The sequence below is a fragment of the Apteryx rowi genome, unplaced genomic scaffold (assembly GCF_003343035.1).
Source record: "Apteryx rowi isolate R43461 unplaced genomic scaffold, aptRow1 scaffold_38, whole genome shotgun sequence".
NCBI classification, from domain to species: domain Eukaryota; kingdom Metazoa; phylum Chordata; class Aves; order Apterygiformes; family Apterygidae; genus Apteryx; species Apteryx rowi.
The window spans coordinates 3,014,736-3,041,795 of NW_020450307.1; the positions used below are offsets into that span (position 1 = coordinate 3,014,736).

At 51.6% G+C, this 27,060-nt stretch overlaps 2 protein-coding genes across 2 annotated transcripts in view; both read left to right on the forward strand.

Moving 5' to 3' along the window:
- The first annotated feature begins 244 nt into the window (after positions 1 to 244).
- Positions 245 to 14,413, forward strand: KLHL17 (kelch like family member 17). Its single transcript, XM_026074001.1, has 12 exons — positions 245 to 770; positions 1,346 to 1,599; positions 2,003 to 2,124; positions 2,593 to 2,814; positions 3,906 to 4,022; positions 5,307 to 5,520; positions 5,631 to 5,775; positions 6,388 to 6,555; positions 6,933 to 7,021; positions 8,121 to 8,194; positions 9,732 to 9,913; positions 10,584 to 14,413. Exons 1-12 carry the CDS (start codon positions 766 to 768, stop codon positions 10,810 to 10,812), a joined length of 1,821 nt encoding a protein of 606 aa, XP_025929786.1. The 5' UTR covers positions 245 to 765; the 3' UTR covers positions 10,813 to 14,413.
- A 177-nt stretch (positions 14,414 to 14,590) lies between these two features.
- PLEKHN1 (pleckstrin homology domain containing N1) overlaps positions 14,591 to 27,060 on the forward strand; it is a 33,590-nt gene continuing 21,120 nt past the window's right edge. The window contains exons 1-5 of the mRNA XM_026073999.1: positions 14,591 to 14,669; positions 17,895 to 18,548; positions 20,195 to 20,294; positions 26,428 to 26,574; positions 26,953 to 27,033. Of these exons, the coding sequence (XP_025929784.1) occupies positions 18,469 to 18,548; positions 20,195 to 20,294; positions 26,428 to 26,574; positions 26,953 to 27,033 (408 nt within the window). The 5' untranslated portion in view covers positions 14,591 to 14,669; positions 17,895 to 18,468. The remainder of the gene's footprint in view (positions 14,670 to 17,894; positions 18,549 to 20,194; positions 20,295 to 26,427; positions 26,575 to 26,952; positions 27,034 to 27,060) is intronic.

Sequence of the window (27,060 nt, forward strand, 5' to 3'; positions counted from 1 at the left end):
ACAGTGAGCAGCTTAGATGCACATGGCATGGAAAGAGAAAACGTGTTTGCACAACAAATGCCCTTGCACAACTGGTCCAGTTTRTACCCCTGTTCCCCTCCCTGGACTCTGCTCTGTGGAAGGACTGTCCCACTGTGTTCAGCTGTGTGTGTTTGTGTGCGTGTGCGTGTATGCAGACTGAGTTCTACACCAGGTCCCAGCCACCCACTCAGTGCCCCTCTGTTGTCTGCCCCTCATGTTAGTCTTGTAAAGCAAAAAACACTTGAAATTCAAAGTTATCTCTCGAAAGGGCGGCCAGGGTCTCAGCTGGAGCTGGTTCCAAGAAGATATAGATCTCTGCTTTGCCCAAACTGCCTGTTGGGTTAGTGCAGGAGTCTGCAAAGCTGGAGCAGAACTGTTTGGTGAAGCTTTGGGTTTTGGGTGAGGTTGGACATGCTTGATTAGAGAACACAGGAGGGAAGGGAAGATCGGGATGTTAAAGTGTGTGTTCTGTTTCCTAACTGACCATCTGAAAATCCTCAACCTTTGCCAGGAAAGAGGCCTGAAATGTAAAATGTCATGGAGAGTCAAACACCAGGTCTGCAGAGTTCTGGACTGGGACTATCCGGCTCTGCTATGGTTGCCTTTGCCCTCTGACCCATCCTCCTGAATTGTATGGGCACAGGAAAGGCGGCAGCTCTCTGGCCTAAATCTCAGAAGGCAGGTGCATTATGAATCTTCTAGCATCTTCTGGGAGCTGGAAGGGAACAGCCAACGCTCAAAAAAATGTGGTCTGTAACATCACTCTTACATCTTAAAATACGGGATTCCCTGGTTATTTTTTGTTTAGGCTAATGAGGATTGTCATGTTTGCTGTCCCTAGTGGTTTATTTAAGCTGTGTTTGATCGATGCACATCTGGCATGCCCTGGTGATACTACTAAGGTCAGTGCTTCTGCTGATGTTGCATGGATATGCACAATGTTAGGCTGATCTGGAGAAAGTGCARCTTCAGGGAAAACCACTGTGAGCACGTATGTTGTACAGCAGTATCATTCTGAAGGCAGGGGGGTRTTGATCCAGCGATAAACACAGCGGGGAAGCAGTAAGTGTCAGCACTAGACACACGCTAGTGAAGACCCTCAGCATCACTTGGTGTCACTCATGTTCTTCCAGAGACTGTCCCCTCCCCAAAGCCATTGCTAGATTATGAGCAGRATGATGTTTCCCTGGCAGGGGCCTGTAAGAGAGAAGCTGTTCTTATTCAGGGGCTTTAAGCAGTGGCAAACATACTTGGGGCCATTGGAAGAGTCTTGAGCTGGAGTTATTCCTGCCCTGGTTAATGCTTTGTCTTTCCCCCACATCAGTGACGCTGAGAAGGGAGAGCCCACTGCCTGCCCACCTGTGGCCATGGAAGGTGGCGTGCAGCTCCTCAACCGTGACGGCCACAGCATTTCCCACAACTCCAAGCGGCACTACCATGACGCCTTTGTGTGCATGAACCGCATGCGGCAGCGGGGGCTGCTCTGCGACATCGTGCTCCATGTGGGTACCAAGGAGATCAAGGCCCACAAGGTGGTGCTGGCGTCCTGCAGCCCGTACTTCCACGCCATGTTCACAAGCAAGTAGTGTCCTTTTTTCCCCCTGGCCAGGGTCTTCCCACTCTTAAACCCTCTCTTCCCTGCAAACCTTTTCCCTTTCTCTCCTGTTCCCTRTTCCTACTGCCCTACCCTATGGAAGTATTGTGCCTGTCTGCCATCTCTATGGGCAAGTGTAATAACATTCCTCATTTGAGTCCCTTCCATGAAGCCCTTTGCTCGTAACCACCTGCACAGGTGTCTTGATGTCCATCCTGCAGACATGGACCCCTGCTCCTTGCTGAGACRTAGGTGGGAGACCTTCCTTGGCTGTAATGCTGGGCTGTGGAGGAGGATGTGGCCTGTTCTAAGCACAGCTGAGGCTTCCTGCGGGTGAGCAGTCCTGCTGTGGGGCTTCATTCRTGTCTTGTATCTGTGTTGCCCCAGATGAGATGAGTGAGAGCCGCCAGACCCATGTGACGCTGCACGATATTGACCCACAGGCTTTGGAGCAGCTGGTGCAATACGCTTACACAGCCGAGATTGTGGTGGGCGAGGGGAATGTGCAGGTAGGAGCCCCCCCCAAATCTCTCTTCYCCACAAAGCCGTTCTGTACAAGACTCATCCCCTGGGGGCTCCCTCTGCTCCGGACTTTCAGCTGTCATTCTGTGATGACACATGTGTCTAGCAGCGGTCAGGGAGTTTATYTGCTTCCCCAAGTCCAGGGATGTGGCTCCTGCAACTGCTGTAGTTGGGAACAGCTGCTCCAAGCACTCTGCGATGGCCGAGTCTAATCCTGGGCATCTGCAGTTCTTCTGCTGTTTTCCTGGCCTTATGTGGGGGGGGTATGGATGTCTCTCCTAACTCTTTTTAAGCTTAGTCCTGTTGGAAGCAAAGAGTGTTTTGTCCTTTATGTGCTTGTTTGCATGAAGGTGCTCAGTAAGCCTGTTCTGCTGTTGACTTGCAGTGGGATCAAGTTGAAAGTGGTGTTTTTTGCTCTGGAAATTCCCCYTTTCCCTGTCCTTTTCCACTGCCAGACTCTCCTTCCTGCTGCCAGCCTGCTTCAACTCAATGGTGTGCGGGATGCTTGCTGCAAGTTCCTACTCAGCCAGCTCGACCCATCCAACTGCCTAGGCATCCGGGGTTTTGCTGACACACACTCCTGCAGTGACCTCCTCAAGTCTGCACACAAGTATGTCCTCCAACACTTCGTGGAGGTGTCCAAGACAGAGGAGTTCATGTTGCTGCCTCTTAAACAGGTAAGGCACCTGATGGGAGTGTGAAGGTCTGGCTTTGGCAAGGCTTTTCTTGCTCTGTCCTGAAAGGAGCAGTCTGCATGTCAAGAGCCCCAGGAACATGCACTGAAGGTACAGAGTTTGGCAGGAAGACTGTACCCAGATGCTGTGGTTTTGTTCCCTCTGTGCTGTCAGGCAGAGAGCTTAATCCCCTGTGTAAGAGGGATGGGAGTGTAGCAGGGAGAATTATTGCTGTCATTGGTGCCTGCCGCATGAGTTCTGAGCATACTGCCCTCTCCCTGGGAGAGTACAGGCTGAGGAGCAAGCTGCCAGACAGCTGGCAGGTTCACCTCTSTTCTGCAGGCAGGCTTGGCTGCCCTGGGCATGTAGCTGTGATGTTTAATTCAAAGCTCAGCTAATGTTTCCGACTGCCCTTCATGTGTGCCARTATGGCCCCTGGCTCAGCGCTGCCTGCAGGGAGATGTGCTACAGCCTGGCCAGCAGGCGCTCCGACCTGTCCAGCCCATGCTCTGCATCACCGAGCTCTGTGTGGTCCCTCATCGGGATACAGACACTTCCCCTCATCCCTTCTTGGGGCAGTTGGGTGTGTGGCAGAGAGAGGTGGGTATGTGTCCCCACCTGCTCCATCACTGCTGTCCTCGGCAGGCGAAGCCAGTATACTGGGAACAGCCTAGGCCCCTGGTTCCATCCCATGAAATATTGAAGTGAGATGCTAGCATGTAAGCCCAGTCATCTGCCTCATCTCACTGATGTCTATTGGAAGTGTCAGCRTCGCAGCAGCTTCTGACAAAGAAGCAGGGGAGTGAACTAAGAGCAACAATCCAGGGCAGAGCTGTATCCATACTGGTGCTGTCAGGAGAGGAGAAGCACAGCTCTTCCTGCCTAGTACGGGGGACCTAACTGCCCTTTGGCTCCTTTTGTGTCCAGTAAGAGAGAAGAGCTGTACACCTCTCAGCCAACAGCATTTACAGAAGATGGGCTGCTTGCTTCTGCCAGTGCTGTTCTGTTGAACCAGGTACTCAGGTGTGTGTGAATGTGCCCTTTGCTCCCAAACTGTGCCAGGTGACATTTGCCCTTTCCATCTCCCTCTGCAGGTGCTGGACCTCATTTCTAGTGACAGCCTCAATGTGCCATCGGAAGAGGAAGTGTATCGGGCTGTGCTCAGCTGGGTCAAACATGATGTGGACAGCAGAAGGCAGCATGTCCCCAGGGTGAGCCTGCTGGGGAAGAGGGTGGCCTGGTTCCACCCCACCAGCTCTGAGTGTCTGGTCTGGGTGGATACAGGGCTGAAGGAAGGTGCACTGTGGCCGGAGGAGGGGACAGCTGGTCCCTGCCATGTCATATCCAGTCCAGGCATAGGTGGGGGCATTGCTGAGAGAGTTCAGTTCTCCACAGTGTCCAGGGTGAAGTCCAAGTTAGAGACAAATCCAACAGAGACAGCCTGTCTGACCCCTGGTAGCTCAGGCACACAGAGCTGTCACCCTCACTGAGACTCCCCAAGGAGGGTGTGGACAGCAAGGGAGGTCAGCCCTTTCTGCAGACTTCCTGAGCTTTCACATGCATCCTCAAATGCCAGATGTTTGAATGGAGGCTTCTTCTAATTCACACTCTTGTCTCCATGCATCTGCACCTCAGAGCATGGGTCTCTGAGCCTCCTGCCTGCCAAAGATCCAACTGGAAAAGACTTGGTTAAGCCCTTTCCTGCAAGGATGCTTGTGTGGGCCTGCTCCAGTGTGGGGCTGCCAGTGCCCAGGCATCCTGTGGGCACCCCCTCGCGGGTGCAGCCTCATGCTGCCATTGAGGCTGTCCGTGCCCAGCGGAAACCTAGGGAAGTGCACCCTGTTCACTGGCATCTCTCTGCTCTCTGCGTGTAGGGAGGCAGGAGGGCAGGAACACTGGGAGGAAGCATCCTGTGATGTCCACCAGAAGGCTGGGACTCAGATGGGGCAGGATGAAGTAGACTCTGTCCAGGGTTTCCCATGGKCTTCCAGTTACCCCAGAGCCCAACCCTGGAGAAGGTCTGCCACCACTTTTGCTGGTTGTGTRCACTCAAACATCCCTCCTGTGAGCCATGCAGGCAACATGGGACATGGGCTCTACAGGGTAGAGGAGGGTGGTGTCTGGGTGCATGCTGCCCCCTGATGACCACTGTTGGTAGCCCAAGCTGGGAAGCTGAGCAGTTGTTGAGGTAGTAATATAAGTGCTGGAAGAGGATGTGGRCACAGGCAGAGGGTCAGGCAGAATCTGGAGGTGGCAGTGGGATGCGTCACTGCCAGGCTGAGGGCTCCTGGCTCTGCAGAGATSTTAAGGCTGAATTGCTGGATGTGCTTTGGTGCCCTTTGCCATCAGCTGCCTGTCCTGCCAAACAAGCAGGATGACATCTTCAGGTGGAGTCAGCCTCAACAGGGTTCCCAGGGCTTGTAGGGAGATGCAGGGCCTGCACTGTGCAAAACCCTTTCTGCCCTGCTGATGGGGCATGGCTCCTCTCCCCTCAGCTCATGAAGTGCGTGCGACTGCCCTTGCTGAGCCGGGACTTCCTCATGAGCAACGTGGACACAGAGTTGCTGGTGCGGCACCACTCGGAGTGCAAGGACCTGTTGATTGAAGCCCTCAAATATCACCTCATGCCAGAGCAGAGAGGAGTCCTTAGCAACAGCAGGACGAGGCCACGGCGCTGCGAGGGGGCCAGCACTGTGCTCTTTGCTGTGGGTAAGGCAGTGCTGGGGAGAGGACGGTCCCMCCCGCTCACTCACGTGCATGCGCACTGCTTCCCAGGGCCTCTGGATTGTCATTTGCTCTGTTTGCTGTCCCATGTGCAGGTGGGGGGAGCCTATTCGCCATCCACGGGGACTGTGAGGCTTATGACACGCGGACGGACCGGTGGCACATGGTGGCCTCCATGTCGATTCGCAGGGCCAGAGTGGGCGTTGCTGCCATTGGGAACAAGCTGTATGCTGTGGGCGGGTAAGGAGGGTGTGGGACCTGTGTGCAGAGAGCTGGCACAGCTGCCTGCGATGGCCTTTAAACAAAGCCGGGAGTGAGAAAGGCACAAGGCCGCTCTGGTAGCAAAGAGAGACAACAGAACCACCCAGGGCCAGTCTCTTGATGGAGAGGTCAGACATCTCTGGGTTGCTAACAGCAGAAGGAAAAGCAGCTGAAAACTGCTTCCCTGCCCCAGCTGTTCAGAGCACTGAGTTTGCCSACTCTGTTTGGAGGTGTCTACATCCTAGACACCCATCATTTCTTCCTRTTTGCCCCAGCCCTATGTTGCAGGCTGTTAAGAGCCTGCTGATCCCCAGCCCACCTCTGATCCAGTGTGCAGGGTCCTCTGAGACACGCTTTCCTTGCAGACACACAGGAAAGCTCACTTAAGAGGTCTGCACTTYCTGCACGTGCTTTTGGTGTACCCAGCCTTAGAGGAAGCTGGGCTCAGAGGAGAGGGACAGTGATAGAGACCCAAGCCAGGCTGTGCCTGCCTGGCCCTTGGTCTACTCCTGAGCTCTGGGACTGGCTCACAGCCCCACCTGCARTCCGAGCTCCCCAGCTTTTACATGTTTTTCCTTTTTCTCCCTGCAGTTATGATGGGACATCTGACTTGGCCACAGTGGAGTCCTATGACCCTGTCACCAACTCCTGGCAGCCTGAGGTCTCCATGGGCACCAGGAGGAGCTGCCTGGGTGTAGCAGCACTTCATGGGCTCCTCTACGCCGCTGGGGGGTATGATGGGGCCTCGTGCCTGAACAGGTAGGGATTGCCTTGCTACAGGCTCCTCCACTGCTCTTACGTGCACTGTCCTTGGTGCGGGGTGCCTGGGGAGTGCACGAGGCCTGCTCCTGGCAGATGGACTGGCCCCAGAACAGATTTATTGCAATCCAGCTCTCTGTCTTCCCCATCCCGGGTAGGAGCCCAGTGTCTTTGGCCTAGGCAAAGTTTCTTTTTGGGGAAAAAATATTTCGTAGCCATCTGTCACAATAAAACATGTCCCTCGTCAGCTCCTTCCTCTGTTTCCCCTCTCTGTAGCAGCTTCCTTGGGAGCTGCTCACGAGGACCTATGTCAAAGGGCTTTGACCTGGGCTTTGCTAGTGTCACACCGTATGTTCCTCTGTCCCTGCCTGCTGCAGTGCAGAGCGATACGACCCTCTGACAGGCACTTGGACATCCATCGCTGCCATGAGCACCAGGAGACGCTATGTCCGTGTAGCAACGCTAGGTGGGTGAAGGCATGAGGACCTGACTGACTTCTGTGCTGACCATCTCTTGCATTTCTAGTGGTGCCTTTTGATGTTTTTCTGTTCCAGTTCCTGCCCCTTCCTTCTCAGATTCCCTAGCTCAGGGTCTGGGTAGCCCAGCCATCCCTCTGCCATGTCCTGACATACTCCCTGCCCTTGCCTTCCTCCTCAGCCTCCCTAACAGGTTTCATCACATTCTGGAGGCAACTCCCCAGGGGACCCAATGCCCCACCACCTGTTCATCAGCTCCTCTGTGCTCCTTTCTACATTGGAGCAAGAGGACTGGCTGCGGACGATGTCCCATCCCTGGAAGCGAAGAGAAAACCTTGTYACTCCTCTGTTGTGAAAGGGTCCTTTTGTTGATAATCCAAGTAATTGTGCAGAGTCAAAACTGCCGTATGTGGGGTGTCACAGCATTAGRTGCAATGCTGTGATGTCTCCTGACCCTGCTGGATGAGTTCTGTCCTTAAGGAGGATGCAGTGTGACAACTGGCCACTTCATTGTCCAGTGCAGATAYGGGGTTAATGCAAGTACCACTCCCCACCCCATCTGGTGCTGGACCTCTGTGGGGTGCCAGAGTAGCACGCTGCTCCCCCCAGCCCATGCCATGCTGATGCTGTGTGGTGTCCCTGGGGTGCCTCTCCCTTGCCCTGGTCTCTGGTTTCAGCTCTCAGTGCTGACTTAGAGGTTCCTTSTCCTCCATCGCCAACTCACACTCTCTGCCTGCCATGGCCCTATTGGCCTTCCCTTGCCTCTCCTGCTAAAAATAACCTACTGCTCAGGCGGGGAGTACTTGCAGCATCCGTATTGAGGAAGTTGGGAAGCAGCAGGTGGACAAGCTCTCTGGGAACCTTGCAGCATGGCAGAGGAATTGCCTGATGAATATTTCGCAATACTCTGTGCTGCAATGGGGAGGGAGAGCTGTGGGAGCCATGCTGAGAGCAGCTGGGTTGTCTGGGAAGTGGGAGGCACTGTGGTTCAGCTGATACCACCTGGGACCCCATGCAAGAGCTGTGGGAGGCTGTGCTGACGCTGGGGCTGTGCTTACTGACTAACTGTATATGCGATTGCCTTTGCAGATGGCAACCTCTATGCTGTTGGGGGATACGACAGCTCATCCCACTTAGCCACGGTAGAAAAGTATGAGCCCCAGGTAAATGCAAGATAAAGCATGCCTACTAACCCTTTTTCCCTCTCCCCTTCTGATGGGTGCCTGAAAGGGTCCTGCAGAAAGCTGAGGGCCACACCAGGATGCTAAAGAAATTAATGCACAGTGAGAGAGAGAAGCTATGCATGTTCTCTTAACAAACAGCCACCGTGCCTTAAGATGTGACCACTTCCTGGCAAAATATTGCAGTGGCAGTGGAGCAGAAGTTGTGCCCACACAAGCCTGTGCAACATAGGCATGCCTGCCTCCTTCGTGACTTAAGCCAGCACGTGTGACTATGAGAGGGAAGTGACTGTCAGCCTTTGCCCTTCTGCAGAAGCCGAGCAGCAGCAGGTGCAATCCAGAGCAAAATGAGCCAAAATTCATCCATGCRGGCCCTGAAATCGTCTCTCTATCCCTGTTCTCTGTAGGTCAGCTTGAGTTCTCTAGGAAGAACAGTTCTTGGTTGTGCAATGAGCTATGTCCCAGCCTCTAGAAGAGATCTTTGCTGCATGCCCATCCAGAGCAGTTAGCTGTGATTGCAGCAGGCTGGGGATGTGTGCTGGGTCTGGGGTCTTGCAGCTCTGTTAGAGGAGGCTGGGTTGCTGCAAAGAGATCAAAGAGAARGTCTTGGAGATTTTCCATGAGCTGAAAAGCCACAGCCATGACTTGTACAGATCTGAAATAGATACAGCTCAGCTCTGTGACTGGGCTGGGGTTCAGCTGTAATGTGACTGGCAGCCTGGTACAAAGGTCTCTGTGCTTAGGCCCCTGGGATGGCAGGAGTTCTGCCAGCTGAGGCTGTGCTTTCCTGAGCCTGTCGGCAGAGGTCTCTTCTGGAACATGCGGTTCTTCCTGTGGGAGATTTTTTCACCTGCAAACTCTGATTTTTGGTTTAGTTTAAAGACCTTCTGGAGCCACAGAAGTGAGGGTGTCCCAGAATTCCATGTTCTCAGGCCTCAGAGGCACTTATCTGGAAGTGGGAAGGAAAACCTGTCCTGTGGGAATTTGTGACTAGTGATACTTTGTGTGCACTCCTGTACTTTGGCAGGAACAAAGCCATGCAGCAGAGTTCTCCTCCCTCTGTTGCCTCACGACATTGTGATCTCTCAAAAAAATTTTTTTTCTGTGGGATGAGAGAAGGCTTACAATTACCAACACGCTGTTGCTGTTGGCGCAGGYAGGATGCTGTTGTCTGACTGCAGCTGAGCTGGATAGCCGGGTTGCCCCTGTGTGTGTGTGACTGAGAAGCCAGATAGCAGTGCTGCAATCCATTTAGCTGATGCCCTAGTCTGTGCTAGCAATTAATTGCCTCTGCTACAAGTAGCACTTTTCTGAGGGTTGCTCCTTCCTTGCCCAATGCCCCTGACCCTGCAGGTGAAGGGAAAGAACTGGGGTCCCTGAAAAAGCCTTTTTGGGGGAGGACCAGTGTGTCAGGAGCTGAGTTGCTAGAGCAGGCTTGGCATCACAGGACTCGACTGGCAGGGGCAAGTGGAAAGTGACTTGTATGTGTTGCTCACAAAYTTACCATGCTTCTTCCCAGATCAACACCTGGACACCCATTGCCAACATGTTAAGTCGCCGGAGCAGTGCGGGAGTGGCTGTGCTGGAGGGGATGCTCTACGTGGCTGGCGGCAATGATGGGACCAGCTGCCTTAACTCTGTTGAGCGCTACAACCCCAAAACCAACACATGGGAGAGCGTGGCACCCATGAATATCCGTAGGTAAGCAACTCTGCCCCGACCCCTCCTGAGCTGCTGGGGAGCCTGAGCCACTGCAGTCAGGAACGGTGAACCCATCTCACTGAGAGCCTTGCCTTACTGTGGCACTGCAAACAGGAAAGTGCAGACATGCCCCAGGGGCTGGCTAGCCCTGCAGCTGGCTGGCTCTGYGCTGCCTGCACAAAGGCAACGCGCGCTCCCTGCTGCACTGTGAGGGACTGGTATGTGTGTGCCAGCAGGGCAGATGAGGGACATTCTGCAGCAGATGTTGTCTACAGAGGGGTTTGTCCTCAGCACTCTGTGTGGCTGTAAAGGACCAGGCAGTATAGCTGGCTGAGGCCAAGTAGATGTTTCTTGGCTGAGGAAAGCTTTGTGCTTGGAAGTCCAAGGATTTTAGACTACTAGGGCTTGTTATTTAGAAGTAATGCTTCTCTAGTTGAAGGGGGTATCAGAGATGAGGAGAAAGACTTGAAGCTCTATTTTGAGCTTTGCTGCTGACTTTTGCTGTTTGAGCCTGGGCAGTTCAGTTTCACTGGGCATTTGTGAGGCTGGGCACTTCCTTTTGGGGGGTGGCAGACTCTGGCCAGTCCATCTGAGGCGCTGAGCTCCCCTCCACCCTACGTACACTGCATTTGGCCCTCACATCCCTGTGGTCTCTGCATGGTCCTTCCAGGAGCACCCACGACCTGGTGGCCATGGACGGGTGGCTGTACGCAGTGGGTGGCAATGATGGGAGCTCCAGCCTGAATTCCATCGAGAAGTACAACCCCCGCACCAACAAGTGGGTGGCAGCCTCGTGCATGTTCACACGGCGGAGCAGCGTGGGGGTGGCTGTGCTGGAACTGCTCAACTTCCCTCCCCCTTCTTCGCCCACCCTATCTGTGTCCTCAACGAGTCTTTGACAAAGAATCAGGGCCTACCTTACCTCAAGGGGACAGGGGCGCTTGGCGGAGTGCCAGACCAGCACGGCCTGCCTCGCGGGGCAGCCGGTCACTGTAGGAGGGAAGCAAAGGTACCGGCTGCTGCCTCCAACCTCAGCACTCCTGTGAGCCCTGCGGGGCCATCCCCGCTCTTGGTGCACACAGCGGTTCAGCAGGACAACGGTGGTTAGAAATGTGCTTCCTCTACGAGGGCCCTTCTCCCAACTGATGGGGAGAGGGGGTGCCCTCAGCTCCGTTCGGACTCTTCTCACCGCTCACCCAAAAGGTGTATATTTTCTTTGGGGAGGGGAAACTTTACCATTGCTGCTTCTTGGATTAACATTATCCAGCCGGTGCCACACATATGAGCACAGCCAGCCTCAGAGGCTTCCAGGAGTCCTGCAGGGTGGCCGAGGTGGACGGCACTCCTCCCAAGGACATGGCTGAATGTATAACCGCTCCTCTGAATGTCACTGTAGCCAAACTCTTTACCAAGTCTATTGTGCACTGTTAAAGACTCTGAGACCACTGCATGGTTCTCAATGGTGTCTAACTGATGCCTTAAAATAAACAAACAAAAGAAGCCCAACTAAGGGATGGGGCCTGGAGGAGGYAAGGTATGGAGATAAAGCTGGATGCAGCATTGTGAACCCTCCATTTCCATAGCTGGCTGGTCCCACCTCATTCACTGAGATCCCAACTGACCATTGCTGTGGGGAGTGCCCAGCCAGGCGGATGGGTTGAATGAACTTATTCGCATCCACACCATTGCTCTCCGAGGTTCAGCGACWGTGCGGGTGTCTGCTGTCTGCACGTGGTTCTGGTTCACAGTTTGATGGGGAACAGATTGGCCGGTTTGCTGTTTCCCTCTGCAAAGCAGATTCTGGGCTTATGGAAAGGTCTTGGTTCTTAAAGAACAGTCCAGCCTTGTAAATGAGGAGGGTTTCCTGGCATCATTTGCTTTATTTTCTGCCTTTTTTTATTTGAATGCAAATTTTTTAAATTTTATTGACTTAACAGCCCTTTATTTTTACACTCTCCTGGTATTCCCTATCCCATCTGCACTTAAGGCAGCAAAAGGGTACAATTATTTTTTTAAYTGTCAATGAGATGACGGCTGTGCTCTGGAAGGCGTTCTCTGTAGATGCGTGGGTGTGCGTGCATGTGTGAGATACCCTGTGTACAGTGAAAAGAGCATGAAAGGGACCATTTGCAATTAGCAACTTCCTGGCAATTAAGCAGCCACTTAAATTAACTAAAGGTTGAATAAATTAGAATTGTAATCACAGGCCTGTGCTTCTAGACCCACCTGTGCCATGAAACCTTTTGGGTGGTGGCTTCGRAAGTTTTTAAAGTGTATGCTGTAGAGTGTGTGTATGTGTGTATGAGCCTTGAACTAAGAAAGATTATCAGGTGTTCTCCCCATTATAGAGGAATGAGTCACCTCGATAGTGTTCAAATTTGGCATTGGAAATATGGTATTAACTGAAGACCTTTTTCTAATTTATTCCTTTATCCTTTTTCCTCTACTTCTTCCCCTTTCCTACTTACAGTGCTTAGATTTCACTTGTGATGGTTTTTGTTGGTTTAAATTTTTTAAAGTGGTTAGAGATTTTTTTTTCCCTCTTTTTTTGGGGGGGGCAAAAGGAGAGTTGGAGGAGAGATGGGGACTCCCCAACTTAAGAGAGTTTCTACTGCAATCTGATTTCTCCTGGACAGGTGCCCACCATGTTTTATAAGCCCACTTACAGTGCCTGAAGTTGGACACCTGAAATTACCAGCTGCTTCTGAAAAATCTAGGCTGCTTCTCCCCAGCCTCTCTCCAAAGATGAAGTCTGGACTTTCAGGCTGTAGAGAATTTCTTTGGCTTTTAGAACAGACTTTAAATCTGCTTTTAGTTCCCATCTCACTTGCCAAGCCTTTGACACAGTCACAGCTCAGCAGCTCTCCTGTTCCTCTATATTGCAGAGGACACCCTGTGAATGTCCAGGCTCTGATCATGCAAGTTGCCTCTTGGTGAACATGGCAGTAGGGCTGCCATAAATAGGTCACACAAATCTGCTTGGTTCAAAGAAACTATGAAATCCCTGAAGTGTGCTCTGTTTCTCGTGTGTGTGTGTGTGCGTGCGCACACGTGAGAGATGTCCATCCTTTTCTTCCCAGGGTTTTAGTCTTCTGCTGGATTCATATCAACCGGTATATTCAAGGTGCCCCTGGCTCTGGGGTCCTCTCTGAAGGGGGACCAGCCTGAAAGTCATGGGCCTGTCAGCAGTGAACGGTGCTGGCTGCTGGGACTTGGCCTGGCATGCTGGGGCTTCTACTGAGGCCTCTGTAAGGCAAGGGGATGGAATAAGGACAGGAGAGACCAGCCGCCCCACTGAAGGCAGCACCATGCGATAAGGAAGGGCAATGCAGGGGCCAGAAGGGAACTGCTGAGGAGAGAAACAGGACTGAGCTGAAACAAGGAATGAGTTTTTGGAGCAGTGGCTCAGCTTCTTACCAGCTGGTGCTACCGCTGCTGTAGCATGAGCAGTGCTACTGCCTTACAGAGGTGACAGGCAGACAAAAGCAGAGGAGAAGAGAGCAGTGTAACTGGCTGAGGAGAACATTTGTGCTGTGTCCCCTTGGCCCCGGCTGTAATCTTAGACAACTTTATAAATGGCGTGCAATGCTGTTCTGCCTCTTGAGGGAGCAGATAAACAGGTAGTGTGACTTCTGTTGCCCACTGGTTGGGTCCTGAGCAATATTCACCACTGAGCCTGTTCTGCAGAAGCCTGGGGAGGAGGGATCCTTTTGTGGCTCTGATGTACTAACTATGCAGGTGCTTACTGCTTTCCTGTAATGAAAAAAAAAGGAAAGAAAAGGGGAAATAGATCCCCAGCAGCTTGTGGGGGTCCAGAGCACCCCAAACCACACTGTGTGGACACAAGGTGTCAGCATCTGCCCTGGGAGGAGATCCCAGGGATGGAATTGCTTCTGGTGCTGCAAATCCCTTGCTGAGGCGATGGCCTTGGAGAGGGGTGTGCGTCTGTGTGTGTGTCTGTGTGTGTGTAGTACCCTATCTGAGGAGGGGAGGAGGACTGTCAACTGTCTGTGGTTTCTCAGCCGGTTTTAGTTAGTGGTGTCTTGCCCAAAATATCACTCGTACAATTTTCTGTGTAAGCTGTTCCAGCTGAGGAGCGTCCCTAAGCAGGTGATGGCTCCAGGCTGTGTGTGTTGCCATGTTTCACCCAGGGATCCTGGTGTCAGTCTGCAGTGAGATGGCAAGGCTAAGCAGGAGCTCTTGCCCTGTCCTGGGGGAGAGGTTCGCTTGGTCTTGCTGGTAGGCAGACCTGGTCTGCTCCATGTCAAACTGTCGTTGTTTTGATTTCTCTGTAAGTTATCTGACTTATTTATGTGCAACTCTGTTTCTCTGAATTTTTTGCACTATGTGGGACTGGGGAGGGGATACAAGCAATACAAGCCAATGTGTACAATAAAGATGTTTTCTTGAATCCCAGATCCTGCCCTGTGCGTCCTTCCTTTCTCTTCCCTGGCTCTGCTCCCAAGAAGGCATGCAGCTGTTCTTTTTACTGCTCTGTGTGGAGGTGGAGAAGGAGCCCCCAGGCAAAGGATGTGCATGGTGGGCTGCTGTGTGTCTGTGTCCAAGCAGCCACTGAATAGGTCTCATCTCTCTGGGTGCAGCTGCTCTGGGCTTCGGGGTATGTGCACGGAGCAGGGACCCATGTCCGTCTGGGACAGGCCTCACTGGACTGGCCCTGCAGTTGTGGGTGTTAGCACAGGAGGCTGGAGGAGGCAAGGGCCAACTTTAAAGGAACTGCTGTTTTGGGGAACCTGAGGTGAGTCAAAAAGAGCAGCTCCCAATTCAGCCCTGGTTCCTCTAGGCCCTGGTGCCACGCTCAGCAGCTTTGTGCCGGCTGCCTGGCCAAAGAGGTTGCTCTCCTGTGGACAAGGTGTTTTATGCTCCCGGAGAGGGTGCTGTGCTTGAGCCATCTTCAGCTCTCCCCTGCTCTGTTGTAACCCTGCAGAAGGAAAGAGCAAGACAATGATGCTGATGGTATAGGAGGCCGCTGGGCAAGACCAGCTTGAAACATAGGGGCTCCAGAGGCAGACTGATACCTCTCCCTACCTTTAAAATCTGGTTAAGCAGTTTGGACTCCCTGGGTGTCCCAATCTCCACTGCTGTTGACAGCCTTCCCCTGCCTTGGAAATGAAATCCAGATGAGAAACATCCTCCTTTACCTCCAGCTGTCACATGCATCTTGCCTGGAGGCAGGAGTAGCAAGCTGGTCCCGTGCAGCAGCAGGGAAGGCTCTGCAGCAGTCAGATCTGCCTTCACCAGCTGCTGCCAGTCACTGCTGCCTGTGGGGAAAATACTAAGCTCATTTCACGGTAGAGGGGGGTGCAGAGGGCAAAAAGGGCAAGGAGAAGCTGCATGACAAGGGGCACAAACATGTGGTGGGGACTGAAAAGGAACTTTCCCTTGCATGTGTGCTAGTACCTTGCAGTAACGCCCTGATGCTATATAATAGTCATGCCAGACCCAGCTGTTACCCTGCCACGTCCTCTTTCTCACTGCTCTCCAGGTTCTTGCTTCTGTCTCAGGTTTCTATAAATAACTACCACACTGTAAAAGCCCAACTCCTTCCCCTCCAGTTCAGGCACTCCTGCTCCTGGAAGCAGAGCAGTGGGGGTGTGGGAGAGCAGTTTGCCCTGCCGGCCTGCGTGCGCAGTGAGCCAAAGAGTGGGGGCTGTCCTCCCCTGCAGGTCATGCCTGGCCCTGCCAGCCTGTTAGTGGTGGTCGTTGGTGTCCCAGTGAGCAAGAGGATGCGTATTTGCAGGACCGACAAAAATAGCAGGAGAGAGGTAGTAAGCTGTAAAGCTTTACTTGGAGCTGTAAAGTTTTACTTGGAACAGACATGTTGGAGAATCAGCACATTTCTGGTCACATGGCTCTTAAGGGGAATGATCCTTTTCCTGAAAAAGTAACAATTGTTGCTGTTTGCTGTCGTTTTTGGCCTCTCTCAGGAGGCACTGGGACATGTCTTTGCTGTTGGAGAGTTGCTTTGCAGTCCTGCACAGAGACACCAGAGTTTGGGGAATTATCCAGCTATAAAAATTATGGTATTTTGGATAGGGCTTCTCTGGAAGGGTATGTCCTGTTGCTTTGCTCAGCTGTGACGAGTTAATGAATTATACAAGTCAGAAAGGGGAGGGGGATAAGGAGGCTGTTTTCAGAAGTCAAGTATGTGGAGGCCTTTGACAAATTTTATGGCATGGCTGTTATCAGCCACCCTCTCTGGGTAAGTGTTGCCTAACCCTACGATTAGCTCTTTGGGAGTATGTTGGTTTTGTTACTGCTATCTTTGTTATTATACTGCTATTTATTATTATACTGCTATTTTTGTTACTGCTTTTGTTGTTGCTTCAGCTCCAAGACATGGTAAATACAAATAGAGCCTAAGGCCAGAAGGGACCATTGTGATCAAGTCCAATATGTCCATAAGACTTCACATAACAAATCCCTGTTTGGTTCAAACAAACCTTTTAGCAAAACATCCTTTCCTGGTTTTAAAAGTCCCCTGCTGAGGAAGCCATCGCAGTCCTCAGGGAGTTGTTCCAGTAAGAAATAACCTTTTCTGCTAAAAATACATGCCTTGTTTTGGGGTCAAACCTGTCCATCTTCAATTTCTCAGCATTGGTTCTTGTTATCTCTTTGCCAGCTGTGTGTGTGTTCCCCATGTAGGCGCTTCTAGCCTGACTGCATCCCTCTGCAGCCTCTCTGCTATGGTAGCAAGATGGAGCTGCTGGACTGTCGGTCGAAATAATGTGGAGACAAAACACCCATCAGAAGCACCCTTCTCAGAGAGCAGTCCCTGTTTACAGTTGCTTTTTAGTCTCCCTGGCTAGTGTATCTTACTGTTTTTGTATTGTTTTAGGCTCTTACTGGAAGGATGTGTAGATGTATCAGATCAAGTGCTTTATAGTAATTTCTTAATTCAGCACCATTATTTTTATTAACCAAATAGATTTTTTTTTCAAATGAGATAGCAATTAAATTAGTTTGACAAGAATTAATTTCCATAACCCCCAGTTGATTTGAATTAATTATTTTCTCCTCCTTTAATTCTTAGTTAATCAGACTCCCTAACAGCTGTTCTATCATTTTCCTAGGGATCAGTGTCATCTGACTAACAAACCCATAATTACTACATATTCCTTTGAAATATTGGTATGCCATTAACTTCTTCCAGTTCTCTGCCAATTTTGCTGGTCGTAAAAGACTTACTACAAATGAACAGCAATGATTCAAGACCTTTGTTGTTCAGGTCTTGCAAAACTCTTGGATGCAAGTTGTCTGGACTTTCTGATCTGGCGCATCCAAGTTTAGTGATTGCTTTTTAACACTTACCTGCAGTACTATGGAATGAAAAGGGTTTCATCATTTGCTATGACTATACTGCCTGGCTTTTTCAATCCATAGAACAGAAATGTTTAGTGATTGCATCTGCCTTTTGTATTATCCTTGACTATTCACTGTTTTTATTACTATTTGCACATAGTAAGGGGCTGATACCATGGTTGGGAATCTTTGTTTTGCCTTTTAAAATGCTTCTTTGAAAATGTCCCTTTAGCTTTGGTGGTCATGCACTTCTTTTGTGCTTTGCTTTCTTTATCAATTTTCCATAATTCCTAATTTTCTTTCTATTTATTTACTATTTGTTTTCCCCTGTTTATTTGTTATATTTTTAGATGGTTTGTTGCACTTCCCCTCTAATACAGGCTAATTCTTTCTAACTAAAATAAATGCTCTAAGTTGCAGCCTTTTGAACACCTCAGAGAATGCTTACACAATAATTATTGAAGTTATCTTTTGATATATTTTTTTTCTTCTAGCTGAACTGAATGGTAATTGATTTTCTTTTGGAAAAATGTTCCAAATACATTTATTATGGGCTCCAGCTTTATCCTGTTTGCTGATAACAAATGTTGTTATGTTGTGGTCACTTGCTGCATTTAGGCAACGATGGATTTTTAATTCTGTGATTAATTCTTCTTTACAGGCCAAAATGAGGTCTAATACAGAATTCTGCCACATTGGTGACATTGTTTTGTTAATCGAGAGATACAAAAACTCAAAACGCTCCTAGTAGGAGGAAACCGACTGGGCAAAGAAGGGTTCTCGGGGGATGCAGGCAAGCGGGAGCAGGCGTGTGACACCTGCGTGTCACTTGGGTCCCTCTGTGTGCTCAGATTGCAGCCGGGAGGTTCTCCTTGGTGGAGTCCCTCCTTCTGCAGGCGATGGTAACTCCTTCCCAGGGGTCGGTGCGGAGGACTGCAGGTGCCTCCCGGCAGGCTCCTGCCCCGCTGCCTTGCCCCTCCCCAACCACGCAGCTCCTGCTGGTGCTATCAGCCCCACGCGGGGCGGGAGGGGGGAGGAGAAGGAGCAGCAAGAAACCTGGGCCGAAAGTCTGTTTGCTCACAGCTCACACCCACAAGAGTCACTGGAGGCGGAAGTGGGGAATGTCTGCATGACACACTCGCACAAACTTCCCTGGCTCCCCACGCTCTCGGTCTCAGTTTCTGCCCAGCACTCCAGCTCCCAGCTGCTCCTGCACTGCTCCAGTTGCTACCAGCATGGGGAACATAGCTTGTGTTCCTCAGGCACCTGGGAGGTTCAGACACTCTTTCAGAAGGAAACCTTCGCTGAAGAAAGAGTAAGTACACTTGCTTTTATTTTGGACTGCTTTTCAAGCACGTGCTGGCTTCCCTGCTGACTTTCTCCTTTGCGATACACCGTACAGAACTGGGCTAGTAGCTGAGCCCTGCTTGGGAAACTGAGGAGTTATTTGCAGGCTGAGCAAAATAGGGCTTTGGCATGGTTTTGCTTTGGCAGTGCTGAACAAGATCAACTCATCGCAAGTGCCAGGGAAGAAATTCTAGGGCTATGCCAGCAGAGTATCCCAGCAGCACTGCCCCGAGGAAAAATGTGGTTTATTTCATTTCATTTTGAAAATGAAAGCCTCTCTCTATGGGACCGACAGGGCAAGGTGCAGGATGCCTGAAGTCCTTGTTTTCGCTTGTGATTTTTTTGTTCATGTCTCCCGGAGTTGTGGCACTGATTGAACACAAAAACAAACTACCAGTGACTGTGAAGAAAACGGCACTCGCATTCCTTGTACTTTAGAGAGAAAGTCCCAAACCCCCATACGCTACTTTGCCTAGAATCTACGATTTGGTCTGTGTTTGTAACTCCAAAGGAAGACATGAAAGAAACCAGCAGTGAAATCTTCTAAGGACTTTGGTGCTGGGCTGGCCAGGAGAGCGTTCAGGTACTGCGGTGATGGGCAGCTGTCCCAAAATAGAGTCTACCAGGGAGTGCAGAGCAAGCTTCCCCAAGCGCTGCCTTTCCCCCTGCTCATGCTCCCATCGGTGCAATCATAGTAATCTTGTTGTTATCCTAAGCATGTACTAAGCAGAGGCCTCCCAATTCTGAGAGCTTTGGGCTGAAAAGGAGCGCTGTTAGAAGTCAGGGTAACCCCCATGAACTCCGCTAGGCTCAGGGATTTATAATCAAAAAGAGACACTGAAATTGTCCCCCTGGTCCTGTGCTGCTGTAAATCAGGGTCAAACCTGCAGGAGTCTGTGGAGTTGCTGTGGAGCAAAAGAGAGGGAATTTGAACCCTGAAGGGTTAATGTCAGGTAGCCCGCAGTATAGTGGCCAAGCCCCAGAGCACCCCGGTCCCTACTGACTCTGTGCCTCCCACGCTCACAGCTCTCCATGGAGAGGAGCCTGGTTTCTGGTGAACAAGTGTTGCAATCTGGTTGAGAAAACCACTGGGGAGTCCCAGCAAGGCAGTCCCGGTTCTTCTTAACGGCATTTGTAACTGCTCATTAATGGTGTGCACGCAAGGAGAAGCTGGGGGCTCTGCTGAGAGTGGAAGGAAGGAGATAGGAAAACCACAAAGAGAAATAAACCCATTTTTTGTGTGTGTGTGGAGGGGTGTACAAGTCCATCTCTGCTCCAGTGGCTTTGGAACAGCCATCAGAATTGGCCTTTGCATTTTGCAACAGGACATCCATTCCCTACACTGAGCTGGAGACACAGATGAGCCTAGCTTATCATTTGGTTATGCAAAGACATGTTAAAAAGGAAAGGAAAAAACAACAAGTGCAGCACAAAACCCATTACAATTTTCCCAGCCTGTTTATCAGCCCTTTGCTGGCCTGGGATGATTAGAAAGCCCATGACCAACTGCTTACTCTAACTTTCTGGCTTCCTTATTTCTGGGCAGAATTTACTATGCACCAGGCTAGATCTGTGCTTGCATTTGTTTTTTGTTTTTTTTTCTCCCCTCTGTAGAAAAGATGGCAAGAAAAAGCTACCCAGTTTTTTTGGTATTGAAGGAGGGCAGGAGAGAGATACGACCACAGACAAAATACTGCAGTATATTCCAGGAAAGGCAAGTACAAACGCATCCATCCCCCCTCCCCAACATTCCCAGAGATTATTCCCCCCCACCAGGGACAGCTCTGTATGCAAGAGGGACAAGGGGTCTGGGTCAGGGGATAACAGCAGACCTGTTTCAAGGAGATGGAGGTCACATCTGCAGCCAAGGAAAGGATAAGACCTGTATCCTTCACGGCAGGAGAGCCATCTGCTCCAGGGTCCCCATGCAGGAGTCAAGGGGAACTGTCAGCAACAAAAATGGGCGCAACTGGGGGTGCAGCACTGAGAGCAAGGCAGGCAGCATGGTGGGAATATCTCACACTCCCCTTGCTGCTCTTGGTTCTTTTGTTTCTGGGTAGCACACAAAGGAAGGGAAAATTAGAGTGAGCGTTCAAAGGTGGGATGATTCATTCCCACGCTGGGATGAGACAGAGCAGGCAGCATATTAGCAATAAGCCTTGGGAAGGTAATCAGGAAGGGCAGGTCTGTCCTAGGCACGTACCAGCCTTGTGGCCATATGGCCCGTTTCCCGGCGCTGCTCAGGGAAAGCAGAGGTGAAACAATGAGCCCCGATGTGTTGCCTTGGTGCGTTTGGGTGGGCCAGGGGCATGAACCGAGCTTAGGGGCCCATTGCCCTGTGCTACCTACATACCTCCCCCACTGCACAGCAAATAGGCTATGTGGGCACGGGGGACGGGGAAACTGAGGCAGAAAGACACAGCTAGGCAGAGGTAATTTCAGAGGTCAGTAGCAGGACATTATCCCTTGGGCTTCAGCTGCTGGCCAGCTGTATTTCAATGGCCATGAGATGCCTGTCAAGGGCTTGGTGTATCAGAGGGCCCAGTTCTGGGCAGATCTGCTCATGTCCCTTGGGTTGCTGCAGAGATTCAGCTGCCTTGGAGCTGGTGCGTCCCCCACACACAGGTCCTCTGCAGTTCCTTGTGGTTCAGCTGCTTCTAGGTGGGCCTTCGTTTTTCCTCGTGTGAGCCTGAGAATGGGGCACTGGCAGAGGGGCAGGACTGGGGTCCTACTGCTGGCCTGTGAGGTGGCTGCGGGTGCAATGCCATCCTCTCTTTTCAGGGACATGTCCTGAACTGCATGCATGGAAAGTGCAGCAGAACTGGGACTGTTTTACAGTCCTGCCCATTATTTGGACTGGGGGTAACGGGCACGTGGCACCAGAACGGTTCCCTGCAGGGCTCAGCTGGCATCTGAAGGGATGTGCAGCTCCTGGGAAGACTAGGCCCAGAATGGATCCTGGATCCTCCCTGGGGAAGCAAGGAGGATTGTCATGTTAGCAGATCCTGGTAAAGGAATCCTGCAAGCTGATGGAATCCCAGAGAGACTATTAATGTGGGAGCACAGGGGGTGTGGGATCTCTTCAGGGAAGGAGGGAGGGTGGAGCAGCTGGTTAGAAGCTACCCTTGCCTGGGGCAGATGCGATTCAAACTCCCTGCTCAGCTACAGGCTTCTTGTGTGGCCCGGAGAAATCCCTGATTTAGTCCTTTTCCCACTCCTATTACGGAAGCAGAAGGTGACCAGGTGCTGTGGGGCCAGAGGCAGGAGGGGAGGCCAGGTTTGAGAGGAGTCTGTCGCTGCAGACCGTACCGCCTGTGCAGGCGGGACTCTTCAGGTGCGATCTCAGAGGTGCTGAAGCCGCCAAACCTGTGTGCATGCCAGGCAGTTTGGGACGTGGGCGAGTGGCATCCCTGGAAAGCAGGCACCCTCTGGACCCTGCCAAGGGCGACTGGCGCACGAGGCAGCGCGTTTTGCTCCCACCGCCCTCCTGCGTGTGGGCCCCGTTTCCCACGCTTGCCAGTTACAGCTTCTGAAAAGCCTAAGCAAAAAGGAAGCGGAAGGATGTGCCAAAGAGCAAGACATCTCATTTGCTGCTTTTATCATTAAACAAGAGCTTTCAGAGCCCCAGGGCACCAGCCTGGAAAGGCTGAACTCTTCCTGCTGCCAGGCTTAGTGATTCAGCTGAGAGTCAGTGGGGTCTGCAGGGGCTGGGGCAGGTTAATTATTAACTCACTTTACCTGTAGGATGAGGCATCAGAGAGAGAGAAAGAGAACATGTCAGGGCATTTGCACTGCCAGAGACCCGCTGTTTCGCCAAACCTTGACAGAAACCAGGTTTCCAAAGATCTGCAGTGCCTCAAACCAAATGGGAAAGGTGAGCTAATGAAAACAGCACTAATCAGGATAGGGCTGGGGTTGGAAGAGTGTTTGCTACCAGTACAACCCAGCCAGGGGAATTAACAGCTGACTGAGGAGAATTTCAGAGGCATGACAAATGCGAGGACCCTTTCGTGTTGGCTGTACGCAGAGGCATTCCCGTGGTTTCAGGTGGTGCATGTGCCAGGGAGATAAGTGATGCTTGTGTATGCCTGTGATGGGCTCCACAGAGCCACCACTGCTGCAACAGGCCAGGCCTCAGGACACGGGTGCTGAAGTCCAGGCCCTCTTGGTGATCCCTTCTCCAGCAACCAGGCAAGGACTGATACTCACACATATCCCCAAAGATGCCTCACAAAGAAAATCACAACATTGGAGGTGGCCGTTGCGGCCTCTTTGTCTGTCCATGCCACCTCCCAGCCCGCTCCACCGTGCCATTGCCTGAGCACTGCCTGGGAGTTGGGGTCTGAGTCTGGCCCATGCTGAGGCCAAGTCCAGGTTCTTCCCTTTGTTTTAGTTCCCCAGCAGGAAAAACGGAGATCATAGCTGTGACCATCTTGGAAAGTGTTTGGGTGAAAAGCGGCAGGGTGGAGATGGGTGTCACTGCTGCACCTGGTGCTGCACGAGCAGGCTGTGCTTGCTTTCACCAAGGACTTGTTCTAGCTGTTGGATTTAATGATGTCCAGCTCTCTGCTGCTGCTCTCCTGAGATCTGGGCAGTAATATGTGGAAACCTATGAGGGCAGTTTTCCTTGTGCATGTGCAAACAATATATTCAGTTCAGGTTTAACAGTGGCACTCCAGGAAAAGTCATAAACATGCTAGAATAAAACAGGAGAGACCTGCCTGGTAAAAAAAAAAAAAAAAAATTGACTTGAACAGTCCTACTTCTTCCTGCCCAACCACAATATCGGATAATAAGTGATATGGCTGTTGCAGTTCAACTGTCTTTTTCTAAGGGAGAAAAATACTGTTTCCTGCCCTTGAGCACTGGTCATACAATCAGGTGAGCTTTGCCTGACCTGCTTCCTTCTGCTTTTGATCCAGTCCTGGACTCAGAGGGGTGGCTTGTGAAATTTGAAGCTGATCCCAGATTTCACAGAGGGCTGGCTTTGTCACTGCAGTTGCAGTTAATGTCTAATCGTCTGTGCCCTTTGTGTGATGGCCTTGCCTACACCAGGCATTTTAGCCAAAGGAAATGATCCAGTGCTGGTGCTGTCTGCCTCCACTCCTCTCCCATGTCAGCAACTTATGATTTGACTGGCCAGTTTCAGCTGAGTTTGAAATGCCAGGGCACTCACACTGCAGACAGAAACAGAAACAGAAACCTGTTGTTGTGTACCTGCCTGTTTTCACAACGCACACAGTGTTGTGCAACAGCGAGTAGTGCCATTTTTGATAGCTGCCCTAGGGATGCCATTCCCTCCAGCAGCAGCTCTCCTGGTATTGTTGCACTGTGGCAACAGTAGTCTTTAGGTTAAAAAATGGGAAATGAAGTGATCTGGCCATGGGAACCTGCTGGGTCATTCCCAGGTGCTAAAGTTTTTTAAAGGTGACTCTGGCTTGCTCCAGAGCCACACTGCAGATGTTCCCTGTAAGATTTGAGAGCGATCTAGAAAGAGGATGGGGTGGGAAAAGGTGTCAGTGGTAAGTCAGCGATAAACAGCTGTGCTACTGTGCCTTACCCTCGCCAAGCCGTGGCAGTCGGTTCCCTTCCATCACCCCCGCGGGAGGCTGGAGCTCACCTTGCCGCCTGGCTACCAGCCTGTTGCTGGTTGTCTCTCTCATCCTTTACGTAGCTCTCGGCTCTTTGGGGTAGCAGCTGTTGTTTCCTCTTGTATTTCTACAGTGCCTGTCACCGCGGTTCTGCATGGGGCTGGGGTACATAGGCGTTCCTGCAATATAAATAGGAGATAAAAGGCAGACTGCAAACACTGGTGGGTGAATGCTTGTACCTGACCCACTGAGCAAACACCTGAAGGAGTGGGAAGGAAGGGCAACGGCGAGGAACTTCGGTGCGAGCCCGCGTTTGAGCTGGCCACGTCTGCGAGGCGCGCCCTGCAGCACGCTGCCGCTGCAGGGCTGTCATTACCCAGGCAGCTCTCTGTTGCTGCTTCCACAGCTGGCAGGGGATCAGTCGTTCTTTGTTCTGACAGCGGCGGGTAGCAAAAAGGTAATCTTTTCCTGTGCTTAATTGCCTCTCAGTGAAGCCATTAATTGGCAGTGTGCAGGTTCCCACCTCCAGCGGGAGGGTCTGGGTATGTGTGCGTGGGCACTGCTTGCAGCCGGCTAGAAAAGCCGGAGGGGGACTTTGAGCAGAGAAGGGGTTAACGTGGTTAACTCCTTTAAAAAAAAAAAAAAAAAAAAGAGTTACCTAAATTCAATTAGGCCCTGAAAGGAACTCCAGGCTTTTCAGGTAAAGGGATCCCAGCACCCTTAGTGTCCTGTTACTAGTTTACCAGTTCTCCTCTAACTTGAGAGCTGTGGATGGCTCCGACACGGTTGTGAGAGGGGTTAATTTCATTCCAGAGGGGTGAGTCAGTCAAGCCCCAGCAGGAGCGAGATGGCAGCACTGCTGGCTCTTCATTTGTCATGGGCCTTGTGCAGCTGTCTCTTTGGCACCGCGCGCTGGGAGCAGGCACATGCAGGCCAGACGGGTTCGGTGGCGGGGGGAGCGCTGGCTGCTGGAAGCCCCTCGCTGTACGGGCTGATGGGCTGTCACTCGATCCTTGCTAAGCCCTGGCAGCCCTCTCTGGGATCCTTCCTGGAAATGCTGTTTTCGACAGAAGCATTTGACCCTTGCAGAACCACATATCACCCCTCCACCCTGCCTCCCGCATTGCCGCGCATTCCCTAGAAGTACCCCTGGGAAACGCAGCTTCAAATGGCTAAAGTGGAATCCCATCAAGATTGCTTCTCAGCTTGACTGTGAAGCAACAGGACAAACCTTGCGGCTCCCGCCTACCTTTCTCTTTTGCTGGGGAATGGCTGTCCCCGGCAGCCTGTGAAGTGTCCAACAAAACCGCTATTTAAGACTCAGATACGCCTGTGAGGGTATGGAGGGGGAATCAGTGGGGTCTGTGGCCAGGCTGGGATACAGCCCTTCCCTTCATCCCCAAAAAACAATGAACCCCTAGAAACAAAGATGCTCTTCACAGAGAAACTGCAGGGAGAGCTTTTAACCCCTGGGATTTATGCAGTATCCAGACAGTACAGCAGAGACGCAGGCTGTTGACAGACAGTGGAGTGCAACAGGGGTACAGATTTGTGCTGAGGCACGGAGGAATTTCCTTATACCCGGAATGCGGGAGATGGAGTGCTAAATCCCTCTCGTGCCAGCCCTTGCTCTCCCCTAGCGCCTGCTGGTTTCCCCGTCTCTTTGGGCAGAAGCGCTGACAACGAGCAGCTCATGACTCAGTGCCTTGCAGCTGCTTTTGGGGCCGTAGGACTCTGCCTCAGAATTGTCTGGGCGCCTGAAACAACAAACTCTACCTGAAGGAATCAAGGGATCTGTGTATTTGGGAGAGCTCTGGAATCCAGGTGGAACTAGAGCAGAGAAAACCTCTCCATTAACCTCAGTGAAAGGCAAACTGTGTTTGGTAAGCCTTGCTCGATCCTTGTTCCAGTGAATTCAATCAGGATATCAGGAAATCAGCTATGGAGTTGGGAGACCCTAAATGTAGGATTTGTTTCTGCACCTCCTTTTTCCTACCCCAGAAATTCTCCCTTTGGTTCAGTATTTCCTCTGCCTAGTGGGGAAATCTTCCCGGCCCACCCAGCGCAAGGCCTCCTGGCAGTAACCGAACCCCAGCTCCACGCTGGTGTGGAGACCCAACGACAAACAGACCAAGCCTGGGCACCTGCCCAGGGTGCCTTTCTGAGGAAGGGCCGTTCTGGGAATGTCTCTTCCAGACATGCAGGCCCCCCACATCCCACCAGCTCTGATTTGTTTTTCCTGAAACCTTGGTACAGAATATTCAGAACCAGGAAAACCAGAAAGAAAACTTGGACCAAAGGTTCCCTAGCCTGTTCAAGAAGGGACGCAAGAAAACAGTTGTCAGGAATCTGGGGAAAATCATCTACTACTCCAAGGTCAAGTTTAAATTCCAGCACTGTCAGGTAAGTTGTGGAAACTGTTGGTGGATGTTTCTCTTCCCAGGCATAGAGTGATCCTTCAGGGCCGGGAAGCAAATTGTACTTTTGGGAAATGTGATTCATGGAGATCTCCTCCAGCTACGGCAGGGCCCAGGGATTTCTGTTCCCTGCTGTGCACGGGTACTGCCTGGTGCACTTCCGCTGTCTCTCATCCCAGCGGGGACCTGGGCTGTGCTTTCATGCTTAGTAGCCAGGCTGGCAGCAGATCCACCAGCAGAAATGCTGTATCGGCCCTTGGATAAGTGACTGCCAGCATTTCCGTGCACAGACCACTCTGAGACACTGAGGTGGGGGGAGGAATGTGTCCTGAGATAAACCCCAAGATGTTTGTCTCTTCTGCAGGAGGTGAGCGACTGCTACTTGGAGCTGTTCCAGTCTTATCTGTACTTTCAGTCTGTGGGCTCCAATGGACTCACCTACCAGGTAGGGCATCTGCCAGGACACTCAGGG

Excerpts from the sequence above, each read along its gene's own strand:
- KLHL17 (XM_026074001.1), top strand. Across the intron at positions 2,815-3,905 it reads TGTTGCTGCCTCTTAAACAG|GTGCTGGACCTCATTTCTAG; the intron begins GTAAGGCACCTG and ends CTCCCTCTGCAG. Across the intron at positions 7,022-8,120 it reads TGTCCGTGTAGCAACGCTAG|ATGGCAACCTCTATGCTGTT; the intron begins GTGGGTGAAGGC and ends TTGCCTTTGCAG.